Here is a 22,536-nt window from a genome sequence, read left to right on the forward strand (position 1 = left end):
ACCAAAGACGGCCATGCTTGCCCTTTAGTTCAGTTTAGACGAAATGAATCAGTGCTTATTTGTATGACCACATGAGTATCACAGTGATTTTGTTGTTGTTGTCATCATTTTAAATTTTTTGTTTGTTTGCTTTTTGAAACAAGGTCACTTTGTATAGTCCTGGCTATCCTGAAACCTGCTATGTAGATCAGGCTGGCCTCAAACTCACGGAAGCCAACCTGCCTTTGCCTCCCAGTTCTGGGATTAAAGGTTGAGCCACCACGCTCAGCACATCAGAGTGTTTTAAAGCCATAATTACTCCTTTGATATGACATTGCCTCTGTACATGGATTTCTATATACGTAATGACCTTGGGAATCTTTGGAACAAGCATTTTCTCTGATGTCAGGTACTTTGGTGAGCAAACAAAAAGGATGCTGGTTCCTTCTGAGAAAGAGCAAAGTAAAAATCCAGTCTCTTATAACTGATTTTGAACTTTTAAAAGCATAATCTAATGTCCTTATTTTTAGATTAGAATTTCCATTGAGGATTATTTATATTTCTATTGACATGAAATCATATTTCGTTAATTGTCAGAAAAAGAAAGTGTGTTCCCTTTCTTGGTGTGTAGCTAAGGCACATTAAAAATTGCTTAGCTGCCCTGGAATTTCTCCAGTTCTATAGTCTTTGAATTTTGATTTTTTTTCTGCATAAATTACTTTGGTGTGTAGTTGAGATTCCCTTTCCTTTTTCTATCCAAAGTAGTTTTGAGATGAGAGTCTTTACCCAACTTGAATAGGATAGGGACACTCTGTTCCATTTTACACAGAGGGAATGGAAAGCATAAATGTATCTGTCTCCATTGACATACTACATGTTTCGTATTTTCTTCTTTCTAAAGATGAACATGATGAAAATGTGTGCAGGACTGAAGAAAGGAAAACAGTATATGCTAGAAAGAAAATAACTATCTCTGGGTTGTTAGACTTAGAAATAACTTTAAATATCAGAGAATACTGAATGTAGAAACTATTTTAAAGATATAGGAAGGAATGTGAGGACTGTTACAGGGATCCCACCAGAGATAACCCACTTAGAGACATCTTATGGCCAATTGAAAGTCTTTAGTCCAGTCTGCTGGGAGTACACTCAGGGACCCAAGTGTAGCATTGAGTGTTTAGGGCAAGGAGTTTTTGAAGGCAAAAACTGCTTTCTGGTATCTTGCTCCAGAGCTGCAGGGGAGGTTTTGTACAAGCAAGCAGTTAAACAGAAGCTAAGATAAGTGCTTGGCTGAAGGAGGAGGTTTGCACAAGCAGTCAGTTTAACAGAAACCAAGATAAGTTAGCTCAGGCATCTTGACTTCAGGTTCCTAGAATAGAGTTGGGTAATTTTCCATCCAAGAGATCAAATTCTAGTTAAAATTGAAATGGAAACTTTGCATTGTTTTGGTCTGTTACTAGGACCTTGGGAGTCCTGTACAACACCCCCCCCGCCGCCATTCCCCCCACCTCCCCAACCCGCCTGCATTGCATACACAGCCTCTTTTCCTCTTAACTTACTGCTGTCTGATACTGGGCTCCAGGGGCAGAACCTATAATGAGAATAATTACCTCTTCTTTCCCCCTACGTGCTGGGAAATATTTTTCCTTGTAAGCAATGGTATTTTCATGTGACCTTGTCTTTGGGAATTCTGGACAGCATGACAGCAAGACTTAGCATGTTCAGCACAAAGCCCTGAGTGAATAGAACTGCAGTTTTAGCCACTTTGATTTCATTTTGGTGTGGCATGTCAGTGAGTAAGGGCAGAAATCAGCAAGGACTCGATCTGTGGAGAGGAAAGCATCAAATTAGTGAGTCACAAGAAACCTCCTAGTCTTTTCCCGGTTGTTCCTAAGTAAACTGCAGACTTTCTTTAAAAAAAGAAGGTAATTCTCTTTTCAATTTATGATTTGAGAACAATAACAATTTTGCTTCTCCCTAATGTGATATTGATGTATTTGTAACGTGGGTCTTAGAGTGATATCAAAGGTTTTTATTACTGAGTTTAGTTAGAGGTACACTGGGTGTCAGGAGGACATGGAGTGAATGAGACTTAGTCTTGAACTTCAGCTCTGGGGCCTGTGTTCTAGGGTAGGAGAGAAACATGCCCCCAGCCATTGTTAGTTAGTGTTTAATTCTTAAAACCAACTGTTGCTGTCCTCTATGGCATATGGAGTGACGAATTGACTCAACCTCCCTGGAGGGTTCACAGGGAAACACTTCTCAGATGACAAGAGGCTAGAGTTACCCCATAAAATAATGCAATAGGCACATGGTAGGATAGGGAATCCCTGGCGAAGGGGAGAATGTCTGTTTGGCCAGAGGGTAGGGTATGTAGAAGTTAGCGGCTGCTTGTTTAGTAGATTACTTACCTCACACTTTAGTTGCCCCTTGCAAAGGGGTCCAGAATGCCTACTTTATCACTTGCTGCAAGAATTCAAATAAGAGTATTAGGGGTAGACACCAGTTTGCAAATGTTTGAGGAGGTGGCTGCCAGGGACCTTCAGTAGAAAAACTGCTAAAAGCAAAGGAGTTTTGCCCAGGGAGTGTTAAGGGCACCTTCTCAGGTGGGGTTCCTACCTCTATTGAGTATGGTTCCTTGGCTGGAGGAAGGTCTCAGACCACAGTGAAGGGGGGAAATGGAAAAATCTGAGACTAAATAATTGGTCACACTAAACACTTCTCTCTCAGCCTGGAGAAAAGAAACAAAAGTTTGATCCCAGGGTGACTAAATAGCATCACTTTGATCTTTGCCAACTTACTGTGTTATCTAGAGATTCTCAGCAAAAAGCCCATTAATTAACATGTATTAGGGATGGGAGAAAGAGCTAGGTACCTCAGCTATGAAATCTGTGGTTGATTAGTAAAGCAGAGAGTTAACAGATGATGGGCGGCTAGGGCAGTCAGGTCCTGGTTAGTAAAATGCATTGGGATGAGGCAGTGAAGGAGGTTGGTGTCATATCTCACAAAACTGCAGCCATTGTTGCTTAAGAGAGACTTTGATGTTTGCCTTACATAAGCTCCTGGAAATGCTCTTGCTTGGCTCTTTGCCTAGCCTTGCCTACTATGTACATGGTCTTATGTAGTTTGTGACTGTGACATGATAGTACTTACTTGTAATCGCATGGGAGGTGGCGGCAGGAGGATTAGGAGATGAGAGCCATCCTCAACTTCAAAGCAAGTTCAAGGCTGGTCCCAAAACAAATAATCACTGCCAACAAAACAGATTTCTTTCTTTTCAATCCTAGCGGTGAGATACTCACTTAGCCTGTGTGTATTTCTATAACATGACCTTTATGTCTTGCTCACTTTCTAGTTAAATCATAACTAATGAGCTTTTTTTCCCCATGAATTATTTTCTTTGTTTGAGTCTTTCAAAATGTATTAGTCTTGATCCCAATGGATCATAGCAGACTTTGTGATCAAATTTTCACCGAACGTTTTTGAAATGTACTTCCAACATGACATAAATAAAAACATAAGTGGTAGAAATGGTAGAAATAGAGAGGTACAGTGAAAAGTTATTTGCTGTCAGTTCTTTATTATTCCTTTTTGCTGCATTTCTGTCTTTGAACACTAGATAGGTCTAAGATGTGGCAAAAGAAATGAGTTTGGAGCCTTCCAACTTTTGAGTAAAGTGTTGTTTGCTACTAACACAGTAGAAATAAAATAGGTCAGAGTATTTTCTCAATTGAGATGATAACTTTATCTTAAATGGTGAGTTTAATCAATAAATAGTCATGAGTAAGGTCTTATGTAATATTTAGGTAATACATAATATGCTGTAGATTTCCTTAATTGTAATTTATAAGGAAATCTCATAAAACCAAAAGCTAGTGATTTTAATTGCTCTTGCTTTGAAATAATTGCCATGGGTCTGGCAGGTACTTTATAATTGTATATGACTGACAGGGGAATATTTATTTTTTAATGAAGCTATTTATAAATACTTCCTTTTTTCTCCTACAAAGTACTTTTATTATAAAGAGAAAATATAAATTACTAAAACATCATGGTAATCTACTTAGTATACCATAGCAATATTTTAGAGAATAATTATTTCATGTATTGTAATATTACATACTGCCTTATAAATATGTACAATATTTTTGCTTTGCCAATTAGTTATATAATATAATGTAAACTCAAAAGAAAATTGCTTCAGTCCCAATTTAAAAATCAAATTGGTTCAGAGAGGAAAATATGTTGTATCAGAAGTAAGGTGTAAGTTCCTGTTGTATGATATGATTTCTCTGAGCTTCTGTTTAGAAACCTGGGATGAATCAATACTTCCCAACTTAGTTTCTGCTGTAAAGCTTTTGCATTTAATGCAGCACAAGAGTACTAATCTGAGAAAAGCAGGCTTCTGAGGTTTTTAAAATGCAGAGGTCAGTGGAGGGGAATATAGCACAGTCGTTATTCTAAAGAGACCAATAGCCTTTTTTTGTGTCACAAGAGAAGCAGACTAACCAGTCCATAAGGGCTGCTGAAATAGAAACAACTTTCTTAAAGGTACCACACCATCAGTGAAAATCTATATCCAAAATGATTAAGAAAGACTGAGGGTATCCAAATAGCCCTATTAATATAATTATAACAGTACATCATAAGGAGTTGTATATTGGAGAATCTTAAGAAAATAGATGAACTTGATGGTCACCTAGCTTTTATGTGAAGGAGTGTTTCGTCTGCATGTGTCTGTGTATCATGTGCTTGCAAGCTCACTGATGGCAGATGAGAGCATCAGATCCCCCTGGAACTGGTATTCTAGATGTTTGTGAGCTGCCATGTGGGTCCTGGGAATCAAACCCAAGTCCTCTAGAACTTCCTGGCATTCTGCATTCTAGTTTTCCATGGAGAAGGCCCAGTTGGTATTCCAGAATCTCTTGGACACAACAGATCTGGGTATAGAGCGAGACTGGACTCTGGCTCCTGGTGACCTTTAGACCACTATTTCCCAAGCTGAGTTTTCCACAACAGTCAAATTCTCGAAAGTGGAGTATGTTGACATGTTACGTATATCTGGACTCCAGGTCTGGTGTGATGTCTGTTTGTCTGTCTCTCCCATCTCTGTCTCTCTGTCTCTGTCCTTGCCTCTCTCTGTCTCTCTCGCTCTGTCTCTCTGTCTCTGCGTCTCTCTCTCTCTCTCTCTCTCTCTCTCTCTCTCTCTCTCTCTCTCTCTCTCTCTCTCTCTCTCTCTCTCTCTCTCTTTCTCATGTGTATTTGTGTGTGTACGTTTCAGAATACTTGTTTTCCTAACCAGTTTTTAAGAACGATGCTGTGGTGTGCCTGTAAGCCTCTTGTTACTCTCTATTATTTGCTGTAACTACCTTTTAAAGCAGTCTTTGTCTTCTTACTGTATACTTGCCTGGCATCCAGTGCAGGTTGAACCCACTTCCTGCCTACTGTGTCTGTGTCTGACCCTTGGAAATAGCTGGGGACACCACATGCTGACCAATGTGATCTTCCATTTGTGGCTGTCAACATCAGCTGGACCCCCAATCCCTGCCTCCCTCTCCTTGTGTACTCCTCCGGATCCCATTTCCTTCTGGTTGTCTCCTCTCTCAGACTTCTTACTCTCTCTCACTCTGGCCCCTCTCCAAACAGATGTTTCTGGGATGCTAACTGAGATGCAAACAGATGTTAACCGAGGAAGGAAAGCACAGTGAGAAGAGACTCCTTCCCCCTGCACCTCACTGGGCTCCCCTTCCTGATCTCCACCTGGGTGACTAGTGTTATTTGCCGTGCTCCAGAACAGACCACGAAATGTACAACAAAGCCCATTAGTAGAGAGTGGGAAAGGGAGAGGGGGTGGAGACACAGAGAGAGAGAGAGAGAGAGAGAGAGAGAGAGAGAGAGAGAGAGAGAGAGAGAGAGAGAGAGAGAGAGAGAGAGAGAGAGAGAGAGAGGGAGGAGCAGAGCAGAGCGGGTGTGTCTACTTTTAAAGATTTGCTCAGTGCATGCCTATGGGGGCTTAGGTAACCATACCACACATGTGCATAAATTACATGGCCCTGGACAGACTAGGCATTTTACCTGAATGCTGGGCAGACTAGGCATTTTACCTGAATGCTGATGGCCACACGTGCAAGCATCTCCGGAAATGCTAACACCTGGGGTGACTTAAATATTTTACCTGAATGCTGATAGCCACACGTGCAGCCGTGGGTCCCCGGAAATGTTGGAAATGATAACAAGTAGCTCAGCTGCTTGGCGGGGGCCGGGGGCACCCTCTGACTGCCTGTCCTCTCCTGGGCACCAGCACGTCACCCTTTCTGAGTCCTTCTTACCCATGCACACGTGAGGGGTGAGGGAAGAGAAGTGTTTTTGAAAGCCTGACATATCCTCAGCACATGGGATGCCCCCGTCACGGGCTTTGTTCAGCAACTATTTCTTTTTTAACTGACGTTTTTATTTCTTTTTTTTTAATCCAACTTTTATTTTTCAAGTAATTTTAAATTAGAAATTTCCCATATGCACCCTGTTAGATTTCAAACCTGGGACAAATGACTGAGGTGCCTGTTTAGCATATCAAACACTAGCCTCCATGTTCTCCCTGAACTCCTCAGTCCCTGCCCATTACAGGGCACTCAAGGCTGGCATCCCCCACAACCTACCTTAAACTTCTCCAGCCCAGGGGCTGGACTGCCCATCCTGCAGCTTCTTCTCCCTGTATAATTCAACCACTTTTGGTTGCCTTTCCTCTTTTGGGCCTCTTGGATGCTGCACCCCTCTTTCTCCTCCCCCTCCCTCTCCCCCCCTCTCCTCACATGACTCAGGGTCGTGTCCACTCTGGACTCTCCCAGTGTCCCTGCCTCTGACTGTGCTCTCCTGCAGACCTGTAATAAACCTTCTCCACCATACCTACGAGTACTCATTCCTTTCCTTTTTTTAATTTCTTTTTTCCATTCGCCTGGTCCCAAAACCCAGGACCAGTCATGTCCTCTCCTTTCTTATTTCTTTTTCTCGTTCATACCCCACCCCATGTCTATCATTTTTCCAACTTAAGCCAGAAAACAAATCTTTACTTCTGCTCTCTGATGCCTCCCTTCTCTGCATCCATTTGTAACTGAGCTCCTTAGCTGTGCTTTCTGTCTTCGTCGTCTCCTTCCGTTCAGTCTCCGTTTAGTTCTCGCTTTGGTGTGGTACTCTTGTCACTGATACGAGAGACCTTTCTGTTGACAGGCCCCACGCCTAGCCTCGCCTCTCCTTTGATCTGTGGCACCACTGCGTGCAGCTGGTTGCTCCTGTTACTTCACTTACTAGACATCTAACATGGACTTCGCCCCCTTTCTCTCTCTCTGGATTGTCTCGGGTCTGCTCGTGGATTAAGTATCATCTCAAAGGCTGATAACTTCCAAATGGATAGCTTGGGCCCTGATCTTTGTGAGTGAACTCTAGATATGGTTTATTTGACATTCTTTCTTGTTTGTCTAGCACGTGCTTGCTCGGCATGCCAATAGCAGGAGCTTTCTTTCATTCACCACTTGACATGACAGAGCCGTTGCTAGCAGTATTTTCCAGCCAGAAAATGGCAGCTACGTTCTTGTTGCCTATACCTAGAACCTTGGGGTGCCCTGACATCATTTCACTCACCTCCTGTATTAAATGTACTGACACATATTCGTAGTTCTGTTTAGAATGTTCATCTAAACCTGGTCACTCACTGTGGAGATCCAGGCCACTGTGATCGTTTGTGTCACCATCTAACTGGCGATTGCTTCCAGCGTGGATTACTGGCTTACTGTTTGCGTGCTAGTTAAAAATCATCACTTTGAAACATAAATCAGACTAAGCTGCTTTTCTGCCTAACACCCTCCGCAACGTTTTACTTCACTCTTGGTTAAAATCCCTCACTTTGTTATATGTGCTACGTGGCCTTCCATGCTGACATCATCTTGTGTTGTCTGCTCCCTTCAGTCCGTTCTTTCCTCTCCGTGGAACAGAACTGGGGTGCTCCAGAACTTACGGACTTGTTCTCTCCAGCCAGAAGAGTTTCCTTTCTATGTTTGCGGGGCTCACTTCTCTCTTGCGTCACATCCTTCAAGAATTTGCTCAAATACTGCCTCACGAGAGACTAGACTGGCTGCATACAGGAGCATCTTTGGTTCTCAGCCTCTTCCTTTCCTTCATCTGTCTGCTTTCCTTTGTGCCAAGCACAGCTCATCAATTTAATTAGGCCTGTCACAGCTGCAACAGTACCAAACACGGACAAGCCTAAAGTATTTTATTCGCCCGTAACAATTCTGTGATACTTACATCGTACTACCTATTTTAAGTAATCCTGGGGTGATGTAAAGTATACAGAAGGATGCACACACAGAGGATGTAAACATCACACCATTTTATATAAGGTTCCTGAGTACCTCTGAATTGTTATTTTCAGGGGTCCTGGGTTCCAATCCCCTGCAGATACAGAGGACAGCTATCCTTTATTATAAAGGGTAACAGAAATAGCGTGTTGTTACTATTTATATATTTGCTTATTTGCACCGGAGCTTTTGCTAGTCAATGATATCTCGAAGAAGCATCCTACATTCCTGTTATAGGATAAGTCCATTTATACTGTGGGGGGGGCACGTGCGTACGTACACGTGCTTATATTTTATTTATTTTAATTTTTAGGAAGCCCCTGCCACAGGAGGTTCCCACATGCTATTTTAAAGTTCTTTAGTGCTAGTTAGCTTTCCTGTTCTATCACCCGCCTCCCCCTGCCCTGCCCCTGCCCCTCACCCCATTTAATTCTCCTTGTTCCGTTACCCACCTCCCTCTTCACATTACATGTGTTCTGTCTCCCTTGAACACTTCCCTTCCCACAGCCCCTTAAGTTTCCTGGTTTTTGTAAGTACTAGAGCATGCTGGGTGTTTTGATAGTGATCTTGCCCATGAGCCTTAGAGATGCTAAGGTAATTTTAGCTTTCCTTTTACATAGTTTATTTTCTCCAGTGATGCTTGTCAGTGATGCTCTCTTTGTACTTTTTCTGCCTTTGAAGTTGTAGGCTTTAACAATGTTTTTGTTTTTTTTTTCTCATGGGGAAATCAAACTGTAGTGTCAAATCCATATGATGTTTATCTAGCAAAAATACACTGTATGTGTGAAAACTTCATACATATATTTATGTGGAGAATAAAAGCTCCTTTAGCATTTTATCAAATTGGATAGATTGTAATAAACAGAACTCTTGAATGTGTTCATAATTGCTAATTAATTTTGCTCTTAAAATTTTCCAGCAGTATTTGTCTGGCTCTCTAGTAACTCTAGCTTTTTAATTTATGTCATTTGCAGGTGTGAATCATCCAGTCCACACATTCATCCCGTTGGTTGGTGTAAAGAACACAGAAGAACCCTTATTACTCCACCAGGTTTGGATTTATAATGTGTCTATGTTTTTCATATACTTGAAGAGTTGACCACATTGTTCTGTAAAGAGTCAGATCATAGATACTTTAAATTTGGTGTGCCCTGGAGTCCCTGTCATAATTGTTCAGCTCGGTTGAAGCACAAAAGCAGCTGTGGGAAATAAGCAAGCACATAAATGTGAGTGTTGCAGATACACTTTACAAAGCCTTCAGCCAGCTGCAGGCGGAAGCTCGCTGACCCCCAATAGAGCCTCAACTGTATCACATATTGGCTTAGTTTATATCACAACTTAAGATTATCATCTTCTTTGACAACGTTTGTATAAAATATCTCTCTGTCTTCTTTCAACTTGGGATTTATTTTGGGACTTATATTAGTGCACAGCTGCTCAGCTTGGACAGGTAAGAAAAGTAGGCGTGTTCCTGAAGGTGGGACACAGACTCCGTTGTTGTGATCATTTCTAGCAGGTGTGATGTCCATGTTGAAGTGAGAGTTTGTGGCTTTAGACCTTTCTGCTAAGTTTAGAGCTGATGCATTTGCTTTTGTTTCTGTTGCTGTGGCTTCAAGCTCCAACATAGATTTTTGTAGCTTGTGCTAGCTAGTATCTCTGTTCCCTGAAGCTTTGGGGATGGCCGTGGGGATGGGGGTTTAGCTTTCTGCCACTCTCTGTGGAACCTTCTTATTTTGCTCACTTTCTCTTCGACAAGAAACAGTGTAACTGCCAATGAATAGTGTCTTTGTGGTTTTATGTGCTAAAGAATAGGTTTATCAGTGTCATCATAACAAGGACTGTTTCTGAACGTGTCACTGTTGAAAGTGTCATGGTCCCTACAGGTAGGAAAAGGCAGGGTCATCAGCTGCCATGAAGCCCTACTGCTCAGGAGCTGGTGGCTGAGTGGATGCTAGAGTAAAGCAGACCACCGTATCACACAGAGAAAAATGAGACCTGGGTTTCCTGGCAGCGAGTCTGTGGATGGAGCGTGCTGCATATAAGATCAGCCCCGGTTTGCAGCTTCTTGAGATCGCTTCATTCCATTCAAACAGCTGTCTGTGTTTAAGATTCACCCCTGGTCCCTCAACCCAGTGCCAGCCTCAGAATGCCTGATTACTTCTTACAAGGGAATCCCACTCTTGTCACCTGCACACCTGGTCCTTTTTCACTTTCAAACTTTTCTTGTAGGTGGAAGGGAAAAAAGTAGAACCTACTTCCTGACTAATTTCCATAGCTAGTTTGAAGATGAAAGAGACATAAGTAGCAGAGAGTTAAAGCAAAATATTAATAGTCTATGACTCAAACCTGGTGTGGTCTGGAAGGTGTCTTATGCTGGTGGTCACAGAGTTGGCCCTGGCAGCACCACCATCTGCTATGAGGATTCTTGTTGTCACTCAGCTTAATATCAGTTCTGTCACACGCCCTAGCTTGTCATCATCAGAGTCTGGTAAATAAACAGTGAGCCAGTAAATAACAGGTTCCTGATGCTGTCCCTGAGAAGGGGTGTGTGAGGCCCAAACCAAGTCCTCCATCACCTTTCATAGACTTTTGTAATGAAATGGAAGAAAATACCAATGTTGTTTTGTTGTGGTTTTTGACGAGCCTTTAAAAGTACAGAACTGCGTGTGAAAATGTCAGCTATCATTTTGTGTTTTAATGACACAGAACTGTAAACCGAAGATGATACATCGAGTGTCACATAAATTTTTACCACAATTTAAAAAAATTGTAAAAACAGGAATAACAACGAAGAATCCCAGTCAAATTATGAGCCTGATTTACCATGCATGTGTTGGTCTTGTTCCTTACAAAAATGTACTTTTCCCCTGGTTCCTTTCCCTTGGAGGGCTTAGTCTTACCTTTTGTCTGAAAAGAAGGGTCTAAGCGCTCAGTTTCCTTGGACAACTTTTCTGTCACCTTTACTATATATGCTGTCTATCTCCTGACCAGTCTTCCTGGCTACACTGTGTTAATGTATTCTGTAAATATGCCTGTCTTTATCATTCCTTCTTTGAAATTAAAATTCTTGCCTTTTAAAATAATTGAGTATTGAGTGCGTATATATATATATATACATATATATATATACGCACACACACATCAATGAATTTATAAATTGAAATCGAGGTACTGCATATGAAAGAAAATATGAGATACTTGTTTTTCTGAGCCCGGCTTATTTTAATCACATATTCCTAAAATCATCATAATTTTATTCCTCCTTAGCTGAAATTCCACTGTGTATACATGCCACATTTGCTTTATTCATCTGATAATGGGCCTTTAGATTTTTTCTATATTTTGGCTAATATGGGTAGGTTAGCTCTAAACACAATGCATGTAGCTCTGTGGCATCCAGACTTGGACTTCTAGTTTTTAATAATACAGAATTGCACATGCAGTAGGAGTGGCTTCATCTCATGGTAGTTCTACATAATGCTGTGTCGGTGTGTGTTCCCACCAGCAGCGTATAAGGGTACATCTTATTCTCACCAGAGCTTTTTGATATTTGGAGTTAAGGTTTTTACAGGTGTATCTGAGTCTATTCATTTTTATGTGTGTTGAGAGATAACGACCTAGTTTCATTCTTTTATGTTTTGAGAACTTTTATGTCTTTGTTCACCAGGAAAACTGGTTTGTGGTGTGTGTGTGTGTGTGTGTGTGTGTGTGTGTGTGTGTGTGTGCTTATGTGCGTGTCTTTACCAGGTTTAAGTATGAGAGTATGTTGACTTCATGGAGTGAGTTTGGTACTGATGATACAGTTTGAGGAGTGTTAGTGTGCATTCTTCCTTAAAGATTTAGAAGAAATTAGCAATTCGTTCGTTCAGTCTGGGCTTCCTTTGTTGGGAGACTTTGTATTGCCATTTTAGTTGTGTAGTTTGTTGTGTGTTTGTTTGATTACTCACAGCCTCTTCCTTTCATTTAGGTAACTTGTACATATCTTGGATTTTTTTTTCCTAGAGTTCCCCCGCCTTTTTTTGTTTGTTTGTTTGTTTGTTTTGAATATGCACTCAAAGGTTTCCCTAATATTTCTCAGAATTTATTTGTAGTTTGTTTTCATCTCTAATTTTATTATTGTGGCTTTTCATTTTCTCTGGATAGTTCTGCTAAAAAAAAAAATTGTCAATCCGGTTTATTTTTTCAAAGAACCAACTCTTTGCTCGAGTGATTAAATATATTGTTTCTCAGTTTTCTGCTAGGATCTCTATTATATCTTGTTACTTACCACCCTGGAGTTTGGTTTGCTTTTCTCTTTCTAAGAGCTTATGCTCTATCAGGTAATTTATTTGAAATGTTTCTGAATTTTTAAAAAAAGATTTATTTATTTATGTGTGTTGTGTATGAGTGTTCTATCTGCATGTACACCTGCAGGCCAGAAGAGGGCACCAGATCCCATTATAGGTGGTTGTGAGCCACCATGTAGTTGCTGGAAATTGAATTTAGGACCTCTAGAAGGGCAGCCAGTGCTCTTAACCTTTGAACTGTCTCTCCACCCCTCTGGGTTTCTTGATTTTCTTTTTTGTTTATTTGTTTGTTTGTTTGTTTTAGTGTAAACTTCTCGCAGTTGTGAACTTTCCTCTTAGAGCTGCCGTATCTGTATCCTAACAGTTTAAGTAAGCCGTGCTTGTTTTTATTTTAGGAAGTCTTAAATTTTCTTTCCTCCTCTCTTCGGTGACCCCACTGTTCACTCAAGAATATGTTGTACAATTTTCAAGTGTCATTTCTGTGATTTCTCTTGCTGTTGATTTTTAATTTCATTCAATTATGATTTGATAAGATACTAAAATAATTTATATATATGTGTGTGTTGATTGCATACAACTACTTTTATTTTTAGTTTTCTGAATTATATCTTAATACATGTTTGATTTTAAAATGAAATGGAGACAGCCACAGTTTTCACTCTTCACTGTTTTAAAGGTTTATTAGCTCTTTCTGTTTATTGTGTCGTTTTAGAGAATGTTCAGATTGAAGTTAAAATGTACAAAGTTAGGTCATCAAATATGCTGTAAAATGCATGTGTGTATGTGTAGGCTTGCATACTTCCTTTTTAATTACTTTGAAACATCCTCTGGTGGAGAGAGGTGTCAAGACTACTTCCAAACTCATTTGTACTTCACTTAAGCCAGAAGAGACTCATTCAGGTTTGACAACTGTCTCCATATATGCATAAGCATCTTGCACTGAGTCTTCTAGTCCCTAGTTCGATTCTCCTTGACAATTATAGCCTTGGTATGTGTGTGACTTGCAGACTCATCATTTTGTACAGAGTGATGTTATTTAGGTGTGATTGACTTTTCCTTGTGAGTGGACCCAAGTTGTACATTTGTTTGTTTTTCTTTTGTTTTGTTTTTTGAGATGATCTTACCAGGTAGCCATGCTGGACTGGAACTCACTCCATAGACCAGGTTGGTCTCGGGAGTCACAGAGATCCACTTACCTCTGCCTTTTGAATGGTGGGACTTAAGGAAAGTACCTTTATGCCCATTTCCAAGTTGTGCTTGTTTTTCCTTTTTGAGTACTATCACAGTGTTCTCATTGTAATCCACTCAAGGGCAAGGCAAGGCATTTCAGTCTGTCTTTTTACCATGTATTAATCAAGGAGATATTTGCTAGTCTTTTCTACCAATACTTTTTTTCTAGATATTTTTGAGATTTTGTAGTTACCTCTTATCTCATCTGTCTTTGAGTAGTTATGCCATCTGCTAATATTCTGTCTATAACTAATAACTATTGTAAGTTGACAAATTATAATGGCTAATGGTAATTTTTCTTATTCCATCTATTTTTGCACATAATTAATTGAGACTCTTCTGCAAACATTCACCTTTCATTTCCCTGTTATTCATCTAGTTAACTTCTTCAGTAGAACTGTATATTACTAACTTTACCCAAGAGCCTGCTGTTGACTTTCATGGAGATGTTTTGAAGATGTACCCAGAAAGAGCTCCTTTAAGCAGGTCGCTACCTCCTTTTCACACTCTTGTCTCAGTTTCTACAAACAGTATCATATACTCACTTGTCGTGACCCAGCCTGATAGCCATTCTTTCCAGGGATTTGTATAGTGCTATTTAGAAACCTTGATCTGGTTGCTGTTTGCTCACTGCTAGTGAGGTGATGCTGTATCAGGCATCTCAGTGGCTGTAGGAATCTGTAAGCACATACAGAACTTTGTATTCTTTTCTACTTGGGCACCAGCGTGCGCTAGAAACCCTCTCATTGATACCATTGGCCCTGATTCAAACCGCAAACTATTGGCTTCATTTTAGTTTTCTTCTCTTCGTGTTTGTACCTGTTTCTCAGTTGCGTAGAAACCTGAGTCCCTTTGATAACTAATATATTTGCAAATTTTGTAAGTTCTCTTCATGTGGCAAATTTTGCACAGTAATAGGCCACTGTTGTGCTAGTCTAATGGATCTAGGCCTCTAGAGGGAACAGAAGGCAGTGGGGAGGAGGCAGAGGGGTTGTTTTTACACATTTTAAAAAATATTCTCTGATGTAAACTTCTTTATTCGGCCTAATAAAAGGAGCTATCCGAAATATTTCATAAATAATATGTGTAAATCCTATGTATTATTTCACAATTTTAATTAAGCTATTTTGTATAAGCTCATCTGAAAAACCAAGAGTCAGGGTAAATGACCAGAATGGAGCCAGTCATATTGAATAACAGCTCTGGAGGAGAATGTCCGAACCTGCTCATTCTTTCCTGGGCTAGCCTGCTGATGTGTCATGACTTTTATAGGACAGTTTGTTAGTCTCACTCTCATTTTAATGACACCCTCATAGGATTCATGTTTTTCCTTATTTCCTAGGCTATTCACACGTGAAACACTTTTCTTGGGATAAATATTTAGAAGAAACCAATTCCTTACCTGCTCCTGCAAGAGCTTTCAAAGTGGTGAGAGAATTTGCTTTGTACTCTTTCATTTGTGTGTGCTGATGACTCCCGGACCTTTAAGAACTCGGTCATCTGGCTTAGCAATGAGAAGAAGCAAGAAGCCAAAGAACTTTCCAAGCTTTTCTATTTCTAAATGCAAAATTGTTCCTGGTGTATGTGGGTGCACACGTGTTGGGGAGGCAGGCCTGGGAGGGGGGATGCGGAAAAACCTTGAATGGTATCCTCAGATGCTGCCCATCTTGACTTTTGAGACGGGGCGTCTCACTGCCTTGAAACTTAGCAAGTAGGATAGGTTGGCTGGTGTGAGCCACAGAGATCTGCTTGCCTCTACCCCCCCTTCCCCGGGATCACAGGGGTACCACCATGCCCACTTTCCAAATGTGGATTTTCTGGGAGCAAACTTGCAAGGCAAGCGCTTTACCAACTGAACTATCTCCCCAGCTGCTTAAATATGTTACTTTATGGGGAAAATAAATATTAAATAATTTTGTAAGAGTTGGGCACTGGACACATTTATCATCCTGACATTTGAGAGGTGACTAAAGAATCCACAATTCAAGGCCAGGTCAGGCTATGTACAGAGATCCTGTTTCAAATCAAATACTATTCTTCTAAATATGACTCTGTCTTCTGTAGACAATTTTCTTCTTCGATGATACTTTTGTGCAAAAATTGCTAGAGTTTTTAACTGTGGACTTAGTAAGTAAGTACATTTTAAGATACAGATAGAAAGAGCATCATGACTTTTAAAGAGAAAAAAACACAGTGGAAAATTCTACGAACGAAATTCTATGGTTCCACCTGAAGATTGTCCAGGCTTAAGAGTAAGACTGAGGGGTGCCGTATTTGCTCTCTTCTGTACCCTTCCTACATGCAGGCTTTTAAGCTGGATACAGGAGCGGCAACATCAGGCCACATGTCTGCTGTCCTATTTCTCCAGCTTGACCATCAAGAATCCCTGCAGCAATTGTTCTGGCCTTCATGTTATTTCATATAATTTACCAAAGCCATACTGATTATTCACTGTTGTCCTCTGCCCGTGCTTTCTCAGAGACATAATGGTTTCCTCTGAGTGTTAAGCTTTCTTTCCTAGAAGAGCTGTCCCATCTTGTTCAGCTGAATTGCTGGTTTGTTTTAAATTGGCCTCCACCCCTTACCACTTCTAGATTTTTCATCTCAGATACTTTGTTTTTCTCTCTTTTGAAAAACAAATTTCACATTCTGTGCCAACATCGCTCCTGAAAACAGGGTGAACATTCCTAAGGCCTGACAGACATTCTGCAAGAAGTTTGACAAGCCCCAACCCCATAAAGTGACCCAGGACAAGAAGGGCAAGGGTTATTTGTATGCCCAGGGAAAGTGGCGCTATGACAGGCAACAGTGGCTAGGGTGGGCAGACTAAGCCTATTCTCTACAAAAAGGCAAAACTACGAAGAAGGCCTTGCTGAGACTTGAATGTGTTAAACCCAACTACAGACCTAAGAGGATGCTGGCTAGTAAGAGATGCAAGTGTTTTAAACTCGGAGGCGATTGAAGAGAAAGGGCCAAGTGATCCAGTTCTAAGCCAATTTTGTTATGAAGGCAATAAGATGACAAGCTTTTTACTCACCTCAAAAACAAAACAACAACAGAAACATGCCGATTGACTTTACCATTACACCTCAACCCGTAAGGAAAATGTCTAGTCTTCCCTATGGCTGATCAAATAGCTATGGTTCCTTGGCCTCTGCCTGTCCATCTTCTCCTCAGCTAGACAATCAGGATGTCCCTTTCCATGTGTGCTGAGCTGTGTGTTTTGACTAAAAAGTGTCACTCTGTGCTAGTCTAAGAATGGGTAACCTAAACAGTTCAACTGTTGCTTGCTTACTGTTGTCTATCAACCTGCTCTTTCTTAACACATGACATCTTTCTGTTATGATAGAAACCTCCACATGGATTCCAGAAAAAAATGAAGCTTGAAGCTGTGGACAAAAGAAATCCCTTGTTTATCAGAGTAGCAACTGTAGCGGATACAGATGATCACCGGATCAAGGTAAGTGTTCTTGGTCCGGGTGTTTGGTTTTGGCCTTTGTTACTCTGTATCTTAAATGGAAACTTTACTAGACAGTGAACTTAAGCCCAGCAATTAAATTACTAAAACCACAGGAATATACAAAGTGGCTTTGCCACTGCGTCCATTCAAGTGTTTCCTTTAATTTCCCCAAGATATTTCCTCTTTAATTATGAATGACAGCTTCATATTTTTGAATTTGTGTTTGGAGAAAGTAGACATAGCATATTGAGGTAATAGTCTCTTCAGGAGAAAAAAAAATGAGTCTAGCATGCTCCAATAGTACCTGCTTTTTTTTTCCCTCATGACATGAGTAATTTAATTAGGGGCATGAAATATAAACAAGCTTAAGATGGATACAAAGGAAGGAGGACACGAGTAGTGTGACAAAACATCTCATCTCTGGTCCCCAGTAACTAACCATTCATTAATATGGCTTTCTCTGAGGGCTTAGGGATGATCAAAGGAGACCTTTGACTTCTAGAATGGAAGTACCTGCTTTTTAAGAGATTAATTTTTCGTTGACTCCATTAGATATAGTTTATAAAGTGTAAGTAGAGATAAATAACTTTAAAAATAAAATCAGAGTTTTACTGCAATTGGATTAATGGACACCATATACCTCTCTCAAAGTAAGCCAGTGTCTAGAAGATATTGCTGGTTGTGTCCACATATGGTACAGGTATAGTGGTTCGGATGCAATGACCATAGGCCTCATAGGCTTCTGGTTTTACCACTCATTTCTCTCTTTAGCCAGAATCACACCTATCCTACTTTTTCCCTCGGGGCAGCTATTCTGTTAGGAATAACAATGTCTCTAGAAACAAGTCAACATCAGCAGTGAGGTTCTCAGTCTACTGAAGAGACATTTGCAGTCTCTTCAGTGTGGGCAGGTGAGCCGTTATCCCTGTACTGATGAGGCCAAGATCAGGCAGATTTGACAAAGCAGCTTATTCCGTCCCGGAGAGGAATGAACTCTCAGTTCCATGGAGCAGGAATCTTAACTTCAAGCTCATCTTTCAAAATAATAATAAATCATTGTCTGTTTATAATGAGATAATTTATAAGGCAATAATGTTTAAAATAAAACAAAACTGTTATATAAATTGTTGTTTCCGTACAATAGAAACTGTAATGTTAGCAGTTCCTGCTGGCTGCGGTTGAAAGCAAGGGCCAGAATGAATGCACTCGTCTTCTGCTTTGGGGACAGGACATGAAGTAGTGTTGCATCCCTCTTCAGTCACATTGTCTACTGAAGCTATGTGTGACAGTTTGTCTCCAGTTTGTGAAATACCTTTCTATGCACTGGTATTTCTCATTTCAGTTTTCATTGTTGGTTTTTAGACAGGTGGCTTTCCTGGAACTCACTATGTAGACCAGGATGGCCTGGAACTCACAGAAATCCTCCTGCCTCTGCCTTCCGAGTGCTGGGATTAAAGGCGAGCACCAGTACACCAGCTTCTCAGTTCAATTTTAAGTTGCTTTTTTTCTTCCTGTTACTGGACCTCAGGATTTAGATCTTGCCATGTTTTCTTTTCTTTTTTCCCCCTGCTTGCCTGAGTTATTATGAATATACTAGTCTTGTTCATTTCTAAGTCAAGTCTTTTAAAATTACTTTTTTGGTTTTCCTGTAGTCAGTGATCTTTTGTAGTTTTCTTTTTAACAATTCCTAGCTTCTTAGTAGGTTTTTTTTTCAGATGCTATAGTAGTTTCAAAGTATTTTTGACATCAGCTGATAGCCATCTCTTTCTCTTGAACTGTTTTTCCCACAATTCTTCATCTGCCAGGCCCACAGTCTGCATCCCGAGACTCATTTTTACTGACACACTAGGTTGTATTTCATTTTCCTGAAAATTACAAAGTATAGTGGCACATCTTGTTTTACTTGGTGTACTTTTGTCCCACTGAAACATGTCTTTTTGTGTTTTCCTAAAAAAGGGTTTTTCACTCCATGCATTTGAGAAAAATGTCCATCTTCTTGCCTTATATTTGACTGTTAGTGCACTAGGTGAGGGGTTCTAGGGAGGGAGCTTTGATCCTCAGTTCTGCATGTTCTGCTGCATCTCACCCCTGGAGCTTTCAGATACCCAAGGCAGTCTGATTGCATCTCTTGGGCCGTGGGCTTGTTTCTGGAGAACTTGGGGATGGCTGTCCCTGATGGTCTCCAGCTCTGTGATAGCATCTTTCCGTTTGTCAAACTGGTCCTCAAGCCTTCCCACTGTGGAGCTTTCTGCCTTGCAGGCTCTGAGATATCCATCCTATTTTTGCTTTGCTGGCTTCCTAGTCTCTGCTCTCTTGCTGGACGTTGCTGCTCTGACGTTGACCCTCTTGTTTTCTTATGTGTTGCTGATGTCGTAAGATTCTGTTTGCTTAGAACTACCTTCATCTCTTTTTCAAAGTTTGTATTGAATTCTTAATTACAATTGTGCTTTTTTTGTGTGCTTTTCAAGAAACTTTTAAAAATAATATTGAATTTCTGCCTCTTTTAAAAAAAGTATTATTTTATTTCCTGAAGCAATCAATGTTGCTTTCTGTCTGAGGATAACACTGGTAGTTTTCTTCTCTTCCTTGATTATTTTCTTAAATTCTTCTTAAAATATTATTATTTATTTATTTGTATGTGTGCGCGTGCATGTCTGTGTGTGTGTGAGTGTGTGTGCGCGCGCATGCTCACGCACATCTGCACAACTGCCTTTGGAGGCCAGAAGAGGGCATTAGGCCCTTGGAACTGGAGTTAATGGGTAATTGTGAGCCACCGGATACAGATGCTAGGAACTAAAGTCAGGCCCTTTGTGAGAACAGCAGATTCTCTTAACCCTTGAGCCATTGCTCCAGCCGCCACCCAAATGTCTTTATTCACTAGCATGGCCTCTGTTTCCATATTGGTTCTCACATGTCAGGTAGTCCTGGGTGTCTTCACATTAAGACAAAGGTAGCATACTTGAGGTGTTTTTGTGAATATGTTTATATTCTTGTATATATGAATAGGCTTATATTCTCTTGTCTATAGGGGATATCTTCCAAGATCTCTAGTGTATGCCTGCAGCCACACATAAAATTCCATATATATTGTAGCTTTATCTGTACATATGTACATACATACTGTAATAAAGTATAATGTATGCACTAGATATAGAAAAAGTAACAACAACAACTATAGGACAATTATGGCAATATACTACAAAATGTTGTATGAAACAGGTTTCTCTTTTTATCACAACATGGAATTCTCCCTTTGACATTTTTTATACCATAGTTTACCTCAGGAAACTGAGAACACAGGGCAAAATCTTGGGTAAATTATGACTATCATTCTCATTGTTGTTTTGACATTATTTTTGATCAAATGAAAGGAAAGCATTCAAAGCTAACTAACCTTAAATAATGCTTTCTATTTTTTGTATGTGAATAGTAGGTTACTTTATTTCTGATTCATAGTCTGATTCCTGCTAATTGTCTGCTTATTAGCAATCTAATTTGTCTCTGTGAGCTCTATCCCTTCTTTAGTATGGTATCCATGACTTCTTCCAGGAGAAGTAGTCTTTAGAGCTTTAATTCTAGAAAAACTTTATTTGTAGGCTTGAGAGATTACATTATTTCCAGCTCACATACACGTGTATTTATTTTTAAAAATTGCATGCTACTTTTCCTATAAATGATGAGTTACTTTTTAATATCATTTTTGATGAGTCAGACTTTTTTTTTGTTGTTGTTGTTTTTTCAAGACAGGGTTTCTCTGTATTGTTTTGGAGGCTGTCCTGGAACTCACTTTGTAGACCAGGCTGGCCTCAAACTCATAGAGATCCTCCTGCTCTGCCTCCGTAGTGCTGGGATTAAAGGCTTGCACCACCAACGCCCAGCTGATAAGTCAAAGACAATATATTTTAATGTTGATTGCTTTTGCCAAATAACTCTCCGGACTTTATGGTCTATAGGAATTCCCTTTATGTTTCTGCTTCCAGCAGTAGGGCTCAACAAAATGTGCATGTTTTGAGCAGGCTGATGAGAGAATAGTATCTTGTACTTTTAATTTATAAGCTTTACATTGCAAATAAATTGTCTCTTCATATATTTACCATCACTTTATATTTATTTTCTCAATAATGAGCCATTTGTATCTTTACCATCTTTCTGTTGCAGTTTTCATTTTTTCTTTTTGATAGATTGGGGCTTAGTAAGGAGAAAGGGCTTTGTGAACTTGTATAGTGTGTTTGGGGGTCTTTCATCTTGCTTATGGTGAACTTTACCACCTGAAGCTTTAAATTTTTATGTAATTAAATCGATCAGTTTTTTTATGGACTTAGTTTGGTCTCTTGCCATGATTGTATTATTTACTCATGCATTCTCCTAGAATATTTATTGTCTTGTAAAGATTGAAAGAGTTATACACTTCAGAAGACTCTAATTGTCAAACAACCTAAAAGTAAAATATATGAAGTACTAATTATATCCTTTCTGTAAAAGGTGATATATATGTAATATACATGTACATACATATATTACTACGTGTGTATATACAATGCATATATAGTGTATATACACTTAAAATAGGTAGCTGTAACTAGTGACATCACTGCTTTTTACTTTAGTGACCAGTAACAATGTCAACTGTGACCACTTGATGATGTATCTTGAGAGATACTATGTATATTTACAAGAAAGACTATTTGGGAGCTGGAGAGATGGCTCAGTGGTTAAGAGCCCTAGCTGCTCTTCAAGAAGACACAGATTTAATCCCCAACTCCCCAACCCTCTTCATTGAGGTTTACAACTGTTTGCAACTACAGTTCTGGGGGTGGGGGGGGCAACAACCCCTCGATGTCCTCTTCTGGATTTTGTGGTCACCAGACATACACCTGAGGCACAGACACCCATGCAGGCAAAATACCCATACATATAAAATAAAAATAAATAAATCTTTATAAAAGAGGAAGACTATTTTAAAACGGTATAATTCAGGGATGTTTTATACTTTTAAAAAAAAAGAACCTTACTTTATATTTATCTCAAAGGTCTTCCTTTCTGCTCTTCCCGTTTCCCCCTCCCCTGATTTTTAAATCATCTCAGCAGTGTTTGTGTTTCATTTGCTCGATTGAAGATGTTATCCATGGTTCCTAGTTTTCATTTGCTCACAGTGTTTAAGGATATGCATAAGGATATGCATAATAACTGTAGAGCTGCTGCCTCAGATGCATCTTTGGGAAGGCAGTTA

General features: G+C 39.9%; 1 protein-coding gene across 9 annotated transcripts in view; it reads left to right on the plus strand.

Moving 5' to 3' along the window:
* Nucleotides 1-22,536, plus strand: part of L3mbtl3 (L3MBTL histone methyl-lysine binding protein 3) — a 106,020-nt gene that overhangs the window by 52,145 nt on the left and 31,339 nt on the right. For all 9 annotated transcript variants that reach the window (XM_040728149.1, XM_013110248.3, XM_040728150.1 and 6 more), the window contains 3 exons: nucleotides 9,305-9,381; nucleotides 15,189-15,274; nucleotides 17,196-17,306. In XM_040728149.1, coding sequence (XP_040584083.1) covers nucleotides 9,305-9,381; nucleotides 15,189-15,274; nucleotides 17,196-17,306 — 274 coding nt within the window. The remainder of the gene's footprint in view (nucleotides 1-9,304; nucleotides 9,382-15,188; nucleotides 15,275-17,195; nucleotides 17,307-22,536) is intronic.

This window comes from Mesocricetus auratus, unplaced genomic scaffold (genome assembly GCF_017639785.1).
Source record: "Mesocricetus auratus isolate SY011 unplaced genomic scaffold, BCM_Maur_2.0 Super-Scaffold_100018, whole genome shotgun sequence".
NCBI classification, from domain to species: Eukaryota; Metazoa; Chordata; class Mammalia; order Rodentia; family Cricetidae; genus Mesocricetus; species Mesocricetus auratus.